The sequence below is a fragment of the Nicotiana sylvestris genome, chromosome 9, assembly GCF_000393655.2.
Source record: "Nicotiana sylvestris chromosome 9, ASM39365v2, whole genome shotgun sequence".
NCBI lineage: Eukaryota > Viridiplantae > Streptophyta > Magnoliopsida > Solanales > Solanaceae > Nicotiana > Nicotiana sylvestris.
This window is the reverse complement of record NC_091065.1, coordinates 179,736,038-179,753,197: the sequence shown is the minus strand read 5'-3', so window position 1 is coordinate 179,753,197 and position 17,160 is coordinate 179,736,038. Positions and strand designations below refer to the sequence as shown.

General features: G+C 37.4%; 1 protein-coding gene across 2 annotated transcripts; it reads left to right on the top strand.

Moving 5' to 3' along the window:
* Positions 1-209: 209 nt before the first annotated feature.
* LOC104220619 (FRIGIDA-like protein 5) lies at positions 210-8,841 on the top strand. Of its 2 annotated transcripts, XR_709547.2 has the most exons (8): positions 210-2,434; positions 3,724-3,899; positions 3,987-4,746; positions 4,847-5,347; positions 6,212-6,387; positions 6,465-7,237; positions 7,665-7,834; positions 7,912-8,841. XR_709547.2 is itself a non-coding variant. In XM_009771521.2 (6 exons), exons 1-6 carry the CDS (start codon positions 676-678, stop codon positions 7,173-7,175), a joined length of 4,083 nt encoding a protein of 1,360 aa, XP_009769823.1. In that variant the 5' UTR covers positions 210-675; the 3' UTR covers positions 7,176-7,358. The 2 variants fall into 2 exon arrangements, 1 of the variants encoding a protein (XP_009769823.1); XM_009771521.2 differs by lacking the exons at positions 7,665-7,834; positions 7,912-8,841 and having other exon boundaries at positions 6,465-7,358.
* Positions 8,842-17,160: the final 8,319 nt, after the last annotated feature.

Genomic DNA, 17,160 nt, shown 5'->3' with positions numbered 1-17,160 from the left:
TAAATCTCCCTTTTTATATACTTTCCATCAAATATAACAGACGGAGTCGGTTTCACTTTTTACGAAGACCAAAAGTGTTAAATAATGGAAAACTTAAGGGATAAAAACTAATTAAATCATACTTAAGGTACTATTTTGAACCTATCCTTAAATAAGAAACCACTTTTGTAATTTCCCCCCATTTAAAAAGTAGGAAAGTGAAGAATTATTTTAACCTCCAGAATTTTGAAGAAAACTGGAAAAACCCTGCAAAACAACCAGTGTTTCTTAACCTCAAAATAGACAGTAACCCTTCAGTCAAGTTCGGTCATTTAGAGTATATTAGGGTTCTCTCCATCAAGATTGAGGCTGCTTCTCAGAAATGCAGGTTTTTCTGGAGGCGGGGTATTCACTCTTGATTTTTTCTTATATTGTATTTCCCTTTTTTATTTCACGTGCGCAGTACTTTTGACGCGGAATATAAATTTAGTATAAAAATTCACTAAAATTGCGGCATATACTGTGTCTGAACCCATAACTTTATAAATATAATAGGTTCAATATTAATAACCTCAAAGATTGAACTCACAGTATAGGTTTAAGAAAAAGTTGATGGGTTTAATGAATCCTGGTTTGTCTCATTCTCCTTGCTCTTAGCTTATGAATATTGTGTGAGCAAATAAAAAAGGCTTATTTATGGAGAAGATATCACAAGGTATGCAACAGAATGAGGTAATGAAGAAGGGTTTAAGGAAATTAATGCTAATGTTTATGCTGGAATGGAAAACTTTTGAGGAGGAGTCTGATTTGACCACCAAGTGCTTGCAAGAATGCTTCAATGAACTTGAGGTCAGGGAGAAGTACTTGACTTCAGTACAAGAATCGGTGGCTGAGAGCTCTAAGGAACTTGACTTGATCAGGGAATCTTTAGAGCAGAGACGGAAAGAAGTTGAGACAAAAGAAGCGGAGTTTTGTGCATTCCAAGAAAGAGAAATCAGGGATTTGGAATGCAAGTGGCAAGACTTCATTTTTGCCAAAAAGGGATTCGATGAAGCTGTGAAATTGAGAGAGGAGAAGCTGATTGAGCAAGAGAAGATTGGGGAACGCCTTTTGGAGGAAATAGGATTTGAGCACAAGCAGTTGGAGAATTTTTGCAAGTCTAGTTTTACGGAGATTAGTATGAAGGCCAAGGAGTTTGAGGAGTTCCTGGAGAAGTTGAATAAGATTCTGAGTTCGATTCGCAAAGAATCAGATGTCCTTCAGTTGAAAGAGAGAAAATTCGCTGAACGAATGGAAGAATTTCAAGTTAAGGAAAATATTTTACAGTCGATGGAGAAGGAACTTGAAACAAAAGTAAGGAGCTTGGACACCGCGAAGAAGGAACTTAGAGAAAAGGAACATTACCTAGATTCCATTCAGAAGGAACTAAGAGAGAAGGAAACTACTTTGGATTCTGTAAAGACGAAACTTACTATCAAGGAAGACCACCTGAACTCAGTGAAGAAGGAACTGGAGGACAAGGACAAGGGTCTGGATACAATTAAGAAGAAACTTGAACTCTGCGAGCAGGACTTGAATTTTTTTGAGGAAATACTCCAATTAAGGGAGGGAGAGCTCAGTTCTATTCAAGAGGCATATAGGCAGCGATCAGAAGATCTTGATTCTAGGGAGAAGAAACTGGATTTGGTTCATGGTGAGTTTCAATTAGAAAAGGAAAAATTCCAAACAGAACAAGGATTCTTCAAGAAAAAACTGAAAGATATAGCACTTAAAGAGAAACAGGTTGAGGTGAAATTTAGAGAGCTTGAACAAAGAGAAAAGCACATGGAAGATCGGTTTAAAGTGCTTGAGGAGAAAATGAAGCAACTGAAAACTATTGGTAATGTCCCTGAGAAGACTGAGTTTATTTATTTATACAATGTAGAAGTGGAAAGAGTTGGTGCTATCTCTAGTAGTTCTGCTGATATAAAACTTGTTGTGACAATGGACGGGAAGACTTTACAGATATTCTTAAATGAGCAGGCAAACAAGCTAGATTCGTTGTCTGATGATGTTTTCAGGTCCCTTCAATTGTCTCGCAGCCCTGCACAGTTGGTGCTTGATGCAATGGAAGGGTTCTATCCTCCCCACTTGATGAGCGGAGATACAGAGTTTGAGGGTAGTGTTGTCAAGCAGACCTGCATTCTTCTATTAGAGCAGTTAATTAGAGTATCACCGAAGATTCAACCTATTGTGCGCAGAAGAGCAAGGAAACTTGCGAGAGAGTGGAAGGGTAAAATGAGGGCAATGACTGGGGATCAACTCGAGATCTTGGGCTTCTTGTATCTGTTGGCGTCTTATGGTCTTGTCTCTTCCTTTGATGCGGATGAGCTTATGAGCCTGCTGACTGTTGTTGCTGAGCATAACAAGTCAATGGAGTTGTGTCGTCTTCTTGGTTTCACAAAGAAGATTCCTTGTAAGTATCGATGTTGCCTTCGTCTTGTTATTCTTTTTCTAGCTTTCATTCTACATCTTCTCTTGCTCGAATCTAGTCTACCACTATTTGATAAGATAATTTCCGTACTATTGATTGCTTCTCATCCAAATGGATATTGATGATCAATTTGATTTTGATGTAGATAAGTGGTATGCCAGAAACTTAAGGGTGTTTTGGAACAACGACGTGTAATTACTTGGCTGTGTAATTGCTAGGATATTAATTATACAGTCTTATAATTACATAGTATAGTAAATTAAAAGACCTTTTTGTTTTCCATAATGTAATTTCTCTGTAAGTTTTAGCCTTGTGGCAAGACTTCTGTTACCTGATCCAACATTGCCCTGTGGCAAAACTTTTGTTAGAGTTTTTATGCTAATTTTGCGTCAAATGGGTGATTCCAAAGTGATGCTAGAATGGTTGCGGTATCAGGAAAGATCTGAGGAAAATTTGGAGAATATACCAGCTTGTATATGCTAGATTGTATAAAGAGTGAGGAAATAGAGTTGCTTTGAGGGAAGGAACACATCTGTGCATATGTAGAAGTTTAAATGTCTTGCTTTATTAGCTCTTCGATGTAATGTATGGGATGTATATGATGAACAAAATATGAAAGATTTCTTAGCTCATTACAGAACTTATTGTGATTGTAAACGGATGATTTTGCATTGTCCTGCGCTGACTTACTGCTTAGCCTTTGATTAATGAAAATACTTTTGGTTACTAGTCTGAAGAAAAGATGGCTGACCTTAATTTTCAGTTTGATCAAACAATCCCTTGGTACGTATCTGAGTATGAGATCATGGGGTAACCAAGGAACGCATTGTGTTCCTTTGTGGATGTTTACTATTTTGGTACAGCTTGTATTGCTCTGAAACATGAAAAGGGAGGGAAATTTGGTGTGTGTACTACCATAGTGGGGGTGTGGCTAGGTTCCTTTTACTATTAGCATTGATCTGGGGTCACTAAAGCTTGATCCAAAATGACGAGGAACTAGTAGATTGTGTTGCAACTGCGAAAGAGAAATGGCTTTGACTTTAAGTGGCCAATTCCTCCGGAGGTGTTGAGTTTTCTTAACATTGCATTTTCTTCCATCTTCAAACAGTTGAGATGTTTTGGTAGAATTGTTAATTATTGTATGGCTGCATTGTGGATATTCGTAGAATGGCATGTTATCGGATGATAGATTAAATGTGAGCCGATTATTGTCATTCCATTTATTCAAAGGTAATTAGTGAACTTTGACAACTAAATCATATTCATGATAGGTTTCATCCAGAACCTCATAGCCAAGCAAAAGCATCTTGAAGCTGTTGAATATGCTTATGCTTTTGAGCTCACAGACCATTTCCAACCAATACCTATTCTCAAGGACTACTTGAAACAAGTTATGCAGATTTCTGAGTGTGTTTGTAATGGAGAAACGTGCTCAGTCAAAGAAAAGGTCTTTTACCACATTTGTCACTGCTATTATAATATCCTGTTGGATAAGTCTTTCTTTGAAATGCTTAATCCTATATTTTGCGTACAGAATGAAGCCATTGAACAGAGTGTAGCTTCCATTAGAGCTGTTATCAGATGCATTATGGATCACGAGCTTCAATCAGAATACCCGCCTGCACAGCTTGAAGAGTGTATAGAATCTCTCACAAGGCAGAAAGCAGATGTAACATCATCATCTGTCATTTCTGAGGCTCAGCTGAAACAGGTTGTATCAACTAGTCCATCTGTCCCCACTGATACCAAGACCCTCAGCTCTACCTCATTCTCTAGAAAGGCCTCCACTTGCATGTTAGGTCATTCCGATGCTATGGCTTCCATCCTTGTGAGCATGGGCGGAAAGAATTTGCAGAATTTTTTATACAATCATTGGAATGAGCAGGAGTTGTTGCGCATTGAAATCTCTAGAGCTCTCAAAATGTCATGTGACTCAGGATTGCTTGTATTGGAAGCACTTGAAGGATTTTATCCTCCAGAACCTCATAATGAAGAAATTTTATTTGATCGTAGTGTTATCAGGAAAAGTTGCATTCTTCTACTGGAACAGTTGATGAGGCTCTCACCAGAGATTAAACCAAAAGCCAAACTGGAAGCACGCAAGCTTGCATTTGACTGGAAAGCAAAGATGATAGCTGAAACAGAAAACTATCTGGCAATATTGGGTTTTCTGCTTCTAGTAGGTGCCTATGGCTTGGCATCTTCCTTCGATAAATATGAGCTTGAGAGTTTGTGCCACACTGTAGCACAGGATGAGAATGCATATCAGAATTTTCATGTACTGGGTATTGCAGGTAATACTTCTCATAAGAATTCATATGTGGTCAGTCTTGTGTGGCACATTTATTATTGTGGAATATTAATGACATCATGTGTTCTGTTCTACCTTCTCAGGAGAAAATCCCCAGATTGAGAAATCTATGGATCCCTCTAAAACTGAACCTCTTTGCGACAATGTGGAATTGAAAAGCAAGGCACGGGATTTAACCTCTGCTTGTTCCTTAAGTTTTATCCATTGTGCATCAGATCCTGCAAAGGTTGTCTTAGATGCATTGCGGAAATGTCGTTCTGCCAACTTGGGGAAGTGTAAATATGGCCCATCATCACTTATGAAGAGGTTCTGTGATTTGTTGGAACATCTGAGAGAAGTTTCTCCAGAAATAACACCTCAGGTTAAAATAGAGGCAGTTGTGCTTGCTGTTGAGTGGAGAGAAACATTGACCGGATCGCAGCTGAATTATTCTGAGGTCCTAGGCTTTTTGCAACTTTTAGCTACTTTTGAATTGTCATCCTCTTATGATTCAGATGAGCTTCTAGGTCTATTGGAGATTGTTTACCGGTCCAGAAGGGCAATTAATCTGTTCAAAATCCTAGGATTAGCAGATAAGATCCCATGTATGTGCTCTCTCTCTCTCTCTCTCTCTCTCTCTCTCTCTCTCTTTCTCATGCATATGCGCATACAGACCAAGTATGATATCAGCTACTGGTTATATGTTGGTTTTCGTTTCAACTTTATTCAGCTCTCTTATGCATTACTATTATATTTTGGTCAACCAGTTCATATTCTTATGGCTTTTTTGGATATGTTGTCTATGGTAAATAGTTTGATCATATTTTGTTCCTTCTCGAAGAGACTTTGGAAGTCTTTCAGTATTTTATAGGATGTAATTTATTTCCATTTCGCCCCAGTGAGGAGTGTGAGAGGTTGACCTTAGTGGATCTGAAGAGAGGTAGAGGTAGGACAAAAAAGCATTGGGGAGAGGTGATTAGGCATGATATGATGTTGCTTTAGCTTACCTAGGACATGAACCTTGATAGGAAGGTGTGAATGTCGAGAATTAAGGTAGAAGGCTGGTAGGTAGTCGAGAGTGTTGCTTTCCCATACCAGTAGTGTTAGTGCTAGTCTTGTATTCTTTTATTGTTAGATTTCTGTTACTACATGATGTTCCTTTCGCTTCGTTTTCTTATTATTTTGTTGTTGTTATTGCTTGTTGCTACTGCTTTATTTTCATCTTTCCTTGAGCCGGAGGTCTATCGAAAATAGCCTCTCTACCTTTTAGGTAGGGATAAGGTCTGCGTACGCTTTACCATCCCCATACCCCACTTGTGGGATTATACTGGATTTTTGTTGTTGTTGTTGTAATTTTTGTCCATTTCATTCTACCTGACAATTAAATTATGTGGGGAGATTATCTTATATGTCATATCATAAACCATTTTGTACTACTGAGTTTTCATGTATATAATATACTTTTATAGGCTTTATCGAAAATCTGATAAGGAGAAAACAATGGCTGCTGGCTATTAGATACATCCATGTATATGAACTTGTTGACTTGTTTCCACCTGTGCCCCTTCTTAAAGACTTCGTGCTATACTCAGAAGAGCTAGCCAAGAAAATACATGATAATGGACTTGGTTCTCGTGAAGCCCAAGTAAGTACTTATCTCTTTTATCTTCTTGAACTATCAAATTTGGTTCTGTGCTCATAACGTACCAAACTTGCTCACAGGAAAAAGCTATAAATTGTGAAATATCTGCATTGAGAGCTGCAGTAAAACGCATAGTGTGGCACAACCTTCAATCAGAATACTCACCTGACCACCTGAAAGCTCATATTGTGAAGCTTCAAAGGCAGATGGCAGAACTAAGGATCCCAAACCAACACTCCGGCTTCATTACTAAGTCTCAAGTTGACGACAGAGATGAAGGAAGTCTATGTGCTCCGATTTCTCAAGTGCAAAAAGCTGTCATGAAAAAACGTCTTGCCTCAGCTACAGAGGGTGTTATTGTACATGAGTCCCAACAACAACAGCGAAAACTTAAGCGTGTTTGCCAGTTACCCGAGCGGACAGAAGTTGGTCCAGATGCCATCATTTGCAATGCTTCTCTATCATCTTCTGTTCAATCATCTTCTCAACCCACATCGCCAGATGGTCAAATTAGTACTGTGACACCAAACTACTCGGAAAAATTGTTTTCTCAGTGCTTAGAGGTCTGCCCTGAAGATGACCAGATTTATGATTCTGGACAAGCATCTTCCCAACAAATTGGTGATTCACATGCTTATGATGATGCTGAGGTTGAAACTGAAGAGCCGGTTCAGATAAACCCAGTTTATCATTCTGGGCAAAATTTGATGCCAAAACTTCAGGAGCTATTGTGTAAGCTCAAGAATTCTTTGTCCAGCTCAGGGAAGACTGAAGATCATGAGAGGACGTAGGCAGAAGTGAAAAGGGACAAGAAGAGTTAGCTAGCAAATTATTTGATTCTTCTCTGTAAATGGTAGGTAGATACATGTACTATACAAAAAATCAGTAAATAGTCTTAACCAGTGACCTATCTAAGCTTGCTAACTAATGGACCTAACTGTTTCTTCAGTTAAAATGATGTTCTTTTCGCTTTATTTTCTTATTATTTTGTTGTTGTTATTGGTTGTTGCTACTGCTTTCTTTTCATCTTTCCTTGAGCCGGGGGTCTATCGGAAATAGGCTCTCTACCTTTTAGGTAGGGGTAAGGTCTGCATACACTCTACCCTCCCCAAACCCTAGTTGTGGGATTATACTGGATTTTTTTTGTTTGTTGTTGTTGTTGTAATTTTTGTCCATTTCATTCTACCTGACACTTAAATATATGGGGAGATTATCTTATATGTTATATCATAAACCATTTTGTACAACTGAGTTCTCATGTATATAATATACTTTTATAGGCTTTATTGAAAATCTGATGAGAAAACAATGGTTGCTGGCTATTAGATACATCCGTGTATATGAACTTGTTGACCTGTTTCCACATGTGCCCCTTAAAGACTTCGTGCTATACTCAGAAGAGCTAGCCAAGAAAATACATGATAATGGACTTGGTTCTCGTGAAGCCCAAGTAAGTACTTATCTCTTTTATCTTCTTGAACTATCAATTTTGGTTCTGTGCTCATAATGTACCAAACTTGCTCACAGGAAAAAGCTATAAATTGTGAAATCTGCATTGAGAGCTGCATTAAAACGCATAGTGTGGCACTACCTTCAATCAGAATACTCACCTGACCTTCTTAGAGCTCGTATTGTGAAGCTTCAAAGGCAGATGGCAGAACTAAGGATCCCAAACCAACACTCCGGCTTGACTACTAAATCCCAAGTTGACGACAGAGATGAAGGAAATCTATGTGCTCCGATTTCTCAAGTGCAAAAAGCTGTCACGAAAAGACGTCTTGCCTCAGCTACAGAGGTGTTATTGTACATGAGTCTGAACAACAACGGCGAAAACTTAAGCGTGTTTGCCAGTTACCCAAGCGGACAGAAGTTGGTGTAGATGCCATCATTTGCAATGCTTCTCTGTCATCCTCTGTACAATCATCTTCTCAACCCGCACCTGCAGATGGTCAAATTAGTACTGTCACACCAAACTACTTGGAAAAAGTGTTTTCTCAGCGCTTAGAGGGCTGCCCTGGAGATGACCAGATTTGTGATTCTGGACAAGCATCTTCCCAACTAATTGGTGATTCACATGCTTATGATGATACTGAGGTTGAAACTGAAGTACCGGTTCAGATAAACCCATTTAATCATTCTGGGCAAAATTTGATGCCAAAACTTCAGGAGCTACTAAATAAGCTCAAGAATTCTTTGTCCAGCTCAGGGAAGACTGAAGATCATAAAAGGACGTAGCGGGAAGTGAAAAGGGAGAAGAAGAGTTAGCTAGGAACTGTATTTGATTCTTTTCTGTAAATGGTAGGTAAATACATGTACTATACAAAAAAATCAGTAACTAATCTTAACCAGTGGACTAGCTAATCTAGCTAACTAAAATCCTAGCTAGATTTTTTTTGTGTGCGCGCGCGCGCTCCAAAATCATTTTTTTTAACCCTGGATGCAAGTGGGTTTAGCCAAGTTATGCTATCTTCCACCTTGTTACAGTAAGTCCCTACTTTAATACTCACAAACCAAAGAGTGGAAAAATGATTATCTGGTAGGACATTTTCCGAGGAAAATATATTCTATGGAGAACTTCCACATTGGTTCAAAAAGGGGTCGTCTCGTGGTCTTAGACAGTCCTCGCCTCATGAGTTAGCTTATGAGGTTGAGTTAGGCGCAAGGTCCATTTTCTTAACCGTTAGTACATGCACAGTAGAATCAGTAAACTATAAAGCTTTATGATCATTATGCATATTGTTTCACTCCCAAAGGCTAAAGCCCTGATTCAAAATTTGAAAATAATCTACTCACTGAGTTTTGACTACAAATTGCTGCTACCAAACCACATTATACCAAGGAGAAAAATGTGACGCCCATGACGGAGGGCTGGCTGATGAGGGCGAGTCAAGTGGTAGACTTCTATGCTCGCAAGCTTCTGAAGAAGGGGCTTGGGTCGTGACAAAAAATGACCTTGGACACTAGAAGTTTGTTTACTTCTCTCTTGAATCTGTGCTGCTTGTACTACTATTGGACTCCCTTTCAGCATCATCTGATCTTCCATTTTGCTTCTCAGTCCTTAAAGTTTCTGGAATCAAAGGGTTACTACACAAATGACCATAGTACGAATATGGATTGACCGAAATGCAGCTTCCAGGGGCAATATATCTATAAGAAGAGGGGTAAGGACAGGTAGGGAACACATTACGTTGAGGCCAGTATACAAGAGGCACAACAGAATGTGGCGGATACATTGGAACAACAGGATATGAACATTGGTTATGGTAGGGAATATTGGACGCGGTATTAGCCATTACAGGCTTTGGCATATCTACTGGTGCTTGAGATGATGGAACTGCTATATTGATCTGACTTGGAGATGAGGCAAAATTCATTAATCCAAACGGCGCAGGAGTTGCAGAACATGAAGGTTCAGAATGTATAATTGTCGCTTTCTCTGAAGTTTTGCTCTTAGAGATTGCTTCCCTCTTGCTTTTCGATTTTGTTGATACTTTCTTCCCCTGTTGAGAATTGGGACTAATATTCTGGAATAACATGAATAATTCCATCAGAAAAAACCTCTTTAACAGAATAAGAAAGTGTTTTGTCTAAAATGTGAAAGTTAAAACTCAAAACTAAAGCAAGTTGACAGGTGAGGATTAACTTAAAGTCACAAACAATACATATCTTGCCTTGCTTTACGAGTTTCAAACTATGTAAACTTTGACCAACATTTTGAAATGCATGTTTTCATCATATTAACATGAGAAGAGTTTCAACTTATAGTACTTTTCATATAGTTTTTGAATATCTAAACTTTAACTTTAAAATATCGAGTCAATCTAATCCAATTTAGTTTCAAAGATTAGTCAAATTGACTCTCTAAAAGCGAAAAGATTCACATAAACTGGAATGTCGGGAGTAGTAATTTGATGTGTTGAGTTTTACTTTGCAGCAGAGTTACCACAAATATTGAAGAAAAAACCATGAGTTGCAGATCTTACAATAGTATCAGTTTCAGTATGTGATAGAAATAACTCCTCTCTTTTCGCATCCTCATCTGTCCTGCAAATGTTGAGACGATTTAAAACTCTTTTTATGTAGACGCGTTATAGGCTACTTGAAAATATACAAGAAAAACAAGCAATGCTGAATACCTGTAATACTTTTGTAGGAGATCCAATTTCTTATATTTGGTTTCTCTTTGAACCAGGTCATTAGGAAAGCCAGCCATGAAAAGAAGTGTAATTCCCAAGGCCTTAAAAAAGAAGCTTCCGCTGCGAATATGGACTAGCATTGCCATCCTACATATGGCCGGGCCAAACGATTTTAGCTTGTTTCTTCCCATTCGCTGCCTGACGTATCTGGAATTACAATGCATCAATTGTAAGTTAGCTATAGCCAATTTTCTGCTCACTTTGTAGTTTAACTATTATATACGTTGACAGTGTAAAGAATTTTTATCCTATCAGTGGTTACTGTGTCGTGCCTGATATGAAGAGTTACCTGATGTCGTAGATCAACTAAACCTAATAGTGTACAAGTTCTTTACACCGTCAGTACGCAAAACACAATCTCTATGCACTATTGTAACAAGGCATATAAGCAGTTCTTACCCATTTTGAGGAAGATTTCTTGTCTTTCCTCCATATTTGATGCATAGGAATAAGCACGACGGGCAGCTAGGATCAGACGGGCGCATGACCTTCTCCTCTTCAAGTATTCTAACAGGACACAAGTTTGGGTTCTGTCTGTTGGGATAGAATATCTTCCTCCGAACTCCAGGGTTATCGTATAACACGTGCTCCTGACACAGAATATATTAGTTCAGTTGAACTTTGAACCAAAACAGAACCATTTAGTCATAGGTACAAGAATTCAGGTAGCATACCCCCGGATTTTTTGAATCTGTATATTGTTCTCCCTTGTGTAAAATGCTAAAATGGTTGAAGTCTAATTCATACATATCCTCACACCCATGCCTTATACCAAGAGATGAAAAAACTAAGATTTTTCTTATAGTATGGGATTGAGCATTTTCCAATGAAAGCTCTTTTGATTCAAGTATTTTCTTTATTTCCTTTGGACAAAAAGCCACCTTTACAGACTTTTTATGTGAAAATGAACTTTCTTGTCTTCTGAACGGCGGATCACTTGCTTCACCAAGATTCTCTTTCAGTACTTGTTCTTTGATTTCCTTTTTGATATGCAAGTTCTTGACATTTTCTCTATCTGTACAGTCATTACAAGTGCCACTGTCGTCGGATTCTTCATCGTTTTCATCTTCACTATCATCAGGGTCATTATCTGCAGCTGAATCGCTGTCTTTGGATCTTTCAAAATTCAGAAACTGAGTATCATCTATGCTCATCCAATTGACTAGGCATTTTTCCGTCTTGACGTCTTTGGTTAGAAAGATTTCAGTATGATCCTTCACTTCTGAGTCCATTTTTGGTGTTCTGTCCTCTTTAGTTTCAATGCATTCTGCTGCTTTTTGTCTTTTGAGCTTTCTGAAGTGCCTTTCTCCCATACTTTGACAACTGACCTGTGCTTATTAGGATCGAAATAATCAGGTGTCATGCGGAAGCTAACAAAGCATACTTTCAACAACGATAATCAGACAGCAAACGAGAAATATAACAAATGAGACACAAACATTTAAAGTGGTTCAGTGAGTTGACCTACATCCATAGGCGGAGATGAGCAATCCACTACATAAAAAAGAGTGCAAAATATCGAGAGAATAATCTCACAAAGAGGCACACACAAGTGACCGGCTAACACTTGTCGGAATAAAGAGTTTACTCTTCTAACACAATATTCTTCAGTCATGAGAATGCATTGTCAGATGATTCAAACAGGAAACATAAAGAGGAAATTAGTAGTGCATTTCAAAACTGAAAGTCAGATCATTTCAAAAGTTAACATATTTCATTTCTCTACTATTCAGCATTGATCATACTTGTAAATGTATTAAAAAATTTAAAGAATATTTGCATTAATAGAACTGGTCTAAATATGATTAAATCTCAGACTTTGCACATACAACAACAGCAGCAGCCCAGTATAATTTCACAGGTGGAGTTTGGGGAGGGTATTGTGTACGCTGACCTTACCCCTACCCTGGGGGTAGAGAGGTTGTTTACGATAGACCCTCGGCTAGACTTTGCACATAAACATAGATAAATATATCAGGATAAAATTGTACTTCTTTGACATAATGAACAAATGCTGAAATTCTGAAACAGTAGCAAGTGATTAGTTCTAATATTAAAATCTTTTCAACTTCAACTTTTTGATTATGCTTAAGTGAATGCTATTGTAATACAGAATTTGGAAGATCAGAATCATACGGTCGAACATGCTCAAATGATTAAAAGCCAAGTAAAACACATTGCAGTTATTATTCTTCTGGAAATCAAAAGTAACAGACTAACAACAGCCATATAGCTAAATGCTAATGTACACAAAAAGTTGAGCAATCATACTTTTCCATTTGAGGGCTCAAACTCTTTATGTTTTTCTTGTATCGTCGATTCGAGAACTGATATTCTCTCCATAAGCTTTGCATTTTTCTGCCTCTCCTTTTGCAATTCAGCAGAAATCTCAGCAATGCCATTTAGACTCTCTTCTTTCACCTCTTCATCGCAACATACAGAAGCAGTGACCAAACTCTGGTGTTCCATTATGCTATTTTTTAACATTCCTATTGTGATATTTCACCACAAATCCAAGAAAAGCTTCAGATTTTACAGTGTAAGAAAACACAAGAAGTATATGGTTTTGAGATAGATTCAGTATAGAGCTAGCTGTTGTGAATGCCTATGAGAGAAATGCGTAGGAGCTGGTTTTGATCACTGATGTATATGAGATTCTAGTTCTACACTGGCTATTAACTTTTGGCAACCTTCCTCCTATATTTAGACAAGTACGCGCCTATGCTTTTAGCGAAGCTAATGTAGTGTAAATGTGACCAAAATGATTGTAACAAGACAGACCAACACCACTAGTTAGAGGTGTAAAAGGGGTCTGTCGAAGGATGACAGAACAATCGAGCTTTGCTCGTGGAGGAAAAGCACAGTTAAGACAGCAGTTGGCAATGAGTTAAGCAAAGGCAAGAGCCAAGAACTTGAACATGCATCTAGTTTGGGTAGTAACATGTGAAAATGAGGATGGCCTGATGCACTAAGCAGTCGCTCTGCACGGGGTCCGAGAAAAAGTTGAACCATATTGGAAGAGGATATTTCCGTGGCATGAACTTGTGAACCTATTGGTCACGTAATGGCAATTCTTAGCATCGCAGCAAGGCTCCACTTTTGGAATCTATGAAATTGCTAATGTCACTGATAAGCACATGTTTTAGTCCGTTTCAGTTTATATGTCTTACTTCCCTTTTTAGGCTGTATAAAAATAATGCCTCTTTTATATTTAGTAACTCTTTAACTTCAATTTTCCACATGGCATATTAACATCACAAGATTCAATGACATTTTAGCATATGACACATATATTTAGTTTAAGGTCACACGATTTATAAATTTTCTTTATTTTTCTTAAACTTCGTGCAAGTCAGACTAAGACACGTAAGTTGAAATGGAGAGAGTAATATTTTCTAGAACTTAGTTCTGCTTTTGCATATACTTGATTATACTAAATTGTGATAAAAATATTTGTGTGGACCAAATAAAACACTCATATAAGTGACTATTTAATGTTGTTATTGTCACTGGTTGAATTACACGATTATGTTTCTTGTTAAAGTACTTCCCTAAGTATTAATTAGTCAGTGCACACGAATTCTTATGGTACAAAAATTAAAATAGTAAGTATAGTATAAGAAAAAAATTAAAGAAATGGAAAGCTTCGCTGTTAGCAAGTGAGGCTGTTTTCCCAATAATCGAAACATTAGGAGCATCCTAGGCAATTTATGCTATTATTATACTTTTTGCCTTGTTAAAAGTCTCAATGCAAGAAGAGTTCTTTAATTATATGACACAAAACAAGATGCCAAAAAGGTAACAACTGGACCTTTTTTTTGTTACTCCTGCGGTTTCAATTTAGATAAGGTAGTTTGACTCGAGACGGAGGTTAAGAAAGAAAAAAAAGACTTTTGATACTTGTGGTCTTAAAATTTTAAGGGTAAAAGCTTTGTGGGGCCATAATATTTGTGTGGTTATAAAAGCTTTTCATTAAGGATAAAATGAAGAGTTTAAACTTGAATTATTTCCAAATTTAAAATTATATCATTTATTTTGGAACAGACTAAAAAGAAAAGTATCTAATCTAATTTGAAACGGAGGGAATATTATTTTATGTAAGCTTCTAAGTTTTTGGCAGCCGAATTTTATTTAACCATTCGATATTCGGAAATCACCGGTCAGAACTAGCTCCGTAGAAAAACCACTATGGGGAGTTTTAGTGCTTCTTATTCAAAGAAACTTTATTCTCAAGGCTCGAGCCATAAATTCTGGTTAAAAAGGGGTAAAGAACCTTTTATCATTTCACTATTCTAGTATTATAATTTTTTTTTCTTGAGCCGATGATCTAGCGGTAACAACCGCATAAGTTCTGTGTACACCCCACCCTCCCTAGACTCCGGTTATGAAATTATACCGAATATGCTATTATTATTATCACTTATTTATTTTCTAAAATAACCATTAATAATGTGAGGTCTATTGATACCAAATTCTCTGCATTCTCACCGAGCTAGTCCATTAAAAAAATGAAACACTTCATAACAAAAAAATTCTTTATTTTTAGAGCTCGAATCTCCGCAGAGTAAATTCCTAAGAGCAGGGGGCGTATGCACCTTACCATGTAGTGTCACGGGATACAATTTGGTTGAAATTTTTCATTAGATATTTATTAAAAATATAAAAATGTTAGACATACGTATAAAAAATAATTTTATTTATTATTATAGCGATTTATTTATTTGTTCATTTTTTCAAATTATGATGCCTGCAAAATTTTGCGTACGTCCATAGACAACATTAACAAATGCTAATTTCTTAATTTGTGTTGGCATATGAACCCAATGTAGCAACGACGTCTATTTCCGAGGCAAAAAGGAGAAGGTGTGTACACGTGCACATGAAAATAATATGCTTAATTATAGTACAACATAGAATATTAACCTCACGTGCAATGGCAACTTCAACCGGGTGAAATTCAAATTAGCCAGATTTACAACCGGTCGTTCAAAAATAGCACAGTTTTAAAAGTAATTAAAATTTAGCCACTTTTCATGTAAAGATAAATCTGAGCGAAAACACTATTCAAAACCCGAAAAATACGTCAGTATATTTTGCTGGAGTTCCAGCATAAGTATACTTGAACTCCAGCATATACTTATACTGGAACTCCAGCAAAATATACTGGAGTTCCATGATAAGTATGTTGAACTCCAGCATAATATGATGGAGTTCTCCAGCATAATAATATACTGGAGTTCCAGCAAGTATACCGGTCCAGCATAATATACTGGAGTTTGGAGCACCGGTGCTCCAGTCTCCAGTATATTATATTGGAGCCAGCAAAGTATACCGGTCCAGCATAATATGCTGGAGTTCATACACAGGTGCACCGAACTCTAATATATTATGCTGGACCGGTCTCTGTTGCAGCAAAATAGTGGCTATTTTTTATTAACTTGGTAAACGCTCGCTATTTTTGAATGACTAGTTCAAAAACTGGTTATACCGTGTTATTTTTACTTCAAAGGGTTGTCTTAATTCATTCTTCTATAGCAATTTGTGTCAGCAGATTATGAGACTTAACCTTGGATTCCATCTTCTTAATTCTTTAAAATTAAAGACAGCTATGTGCACCTTTCCTTTTTCAGACAAAAAAAAAAGGTTCATTCGACTTGACTATTTCTTATTCACGAGTAAGGTCTGAAGAGGATAGTGTGTACACAGATCTTTTTAAGATTTGAAAAGATCAAGTTGTCAACGATCCCCAAGCATTGTGACGGTACGACAAATACTCCTTCATAGTTAATCATACGTCCCAAGTTTGAGCCCTGAAAATAATATTGTCTTTGGTAGGGAATGCTTTACACTTCAAAGTGGGACTTTTCGGTGTAAATGAGGATTAATTGGAACTGAAGCAGGTATCGAACACCAGACGAGAAACCAAAAAATAAAAAAATGGCTATAAAAACAGAAGATTGAAATCCTTTGTTATAAATATATTATATTATGGATGTTCATTTAGTACTCTGTTGTAAATAATCTTCCTGAAGAAGCTTATCCATATGGGACTCTACCGTAAATATGTTTATCCATTTAGTACTCTATTGGAAATAAGCTTCCTGAAGAAGCTTATCACTTCGGTACCCGGTTATGGATAAACATTACCCTCGGTAGAAGATTATCCATACCGGGTATAATAAGCTTATCCATTCAGTACTCCATTATGGATAAACATTGCTCTCAGTAGAAGATTATCCATATCTGGTATAGTAGCAGCTTACACAGCAGCTTGCAGTAGCAGCTTACACAGCAACTTGCAGTAGCAGCTTACACAGCAGCTTGCGTAGCATCTTACACAGCAGCTTGTAATAGCAGCTTACACAGCAGCTTGTAGTAGCATGTAGTAGCAGCTTACACAGCAGCTTGCGTAGCAGCTTACACGACAGCTTCCTTTCTTCTATAAATAGAAGAGATTTCAGTTCATTATGTACATCAGTTTGAATTCGAATAATATATCAGTTTCTCTCTATACTTGTCTTTACTTTATAGTCATTATTTTATAACACGTTATCAGCACGAAACTCTGACATCTCGAGCA

Bases quoted from the DNA above. Each gene is read 5' to 3' on its own strand.
- LOC104220619 (XM_009771521.2), top strand. From the start codon at position 676: ATGGAGAAGATATCACAAGGTATGCAACAGAATGAGGTAATGAAGAAG. The intron at 5,348-6,211 runs GTATGTGCTCTC...ATACTTTTATAG, and splicing joins ATTAGCAGATAAGATCCCAT to GCTTTATCGAAAATCTGATA. The intron at 6,388-6,464 runs GTAAGTACTTAT...ACTTGCTCACAG, and splicing joins TTGGTTCTCGTGAAGCCCAA to GAAAAAGCTATAAATTGTGA.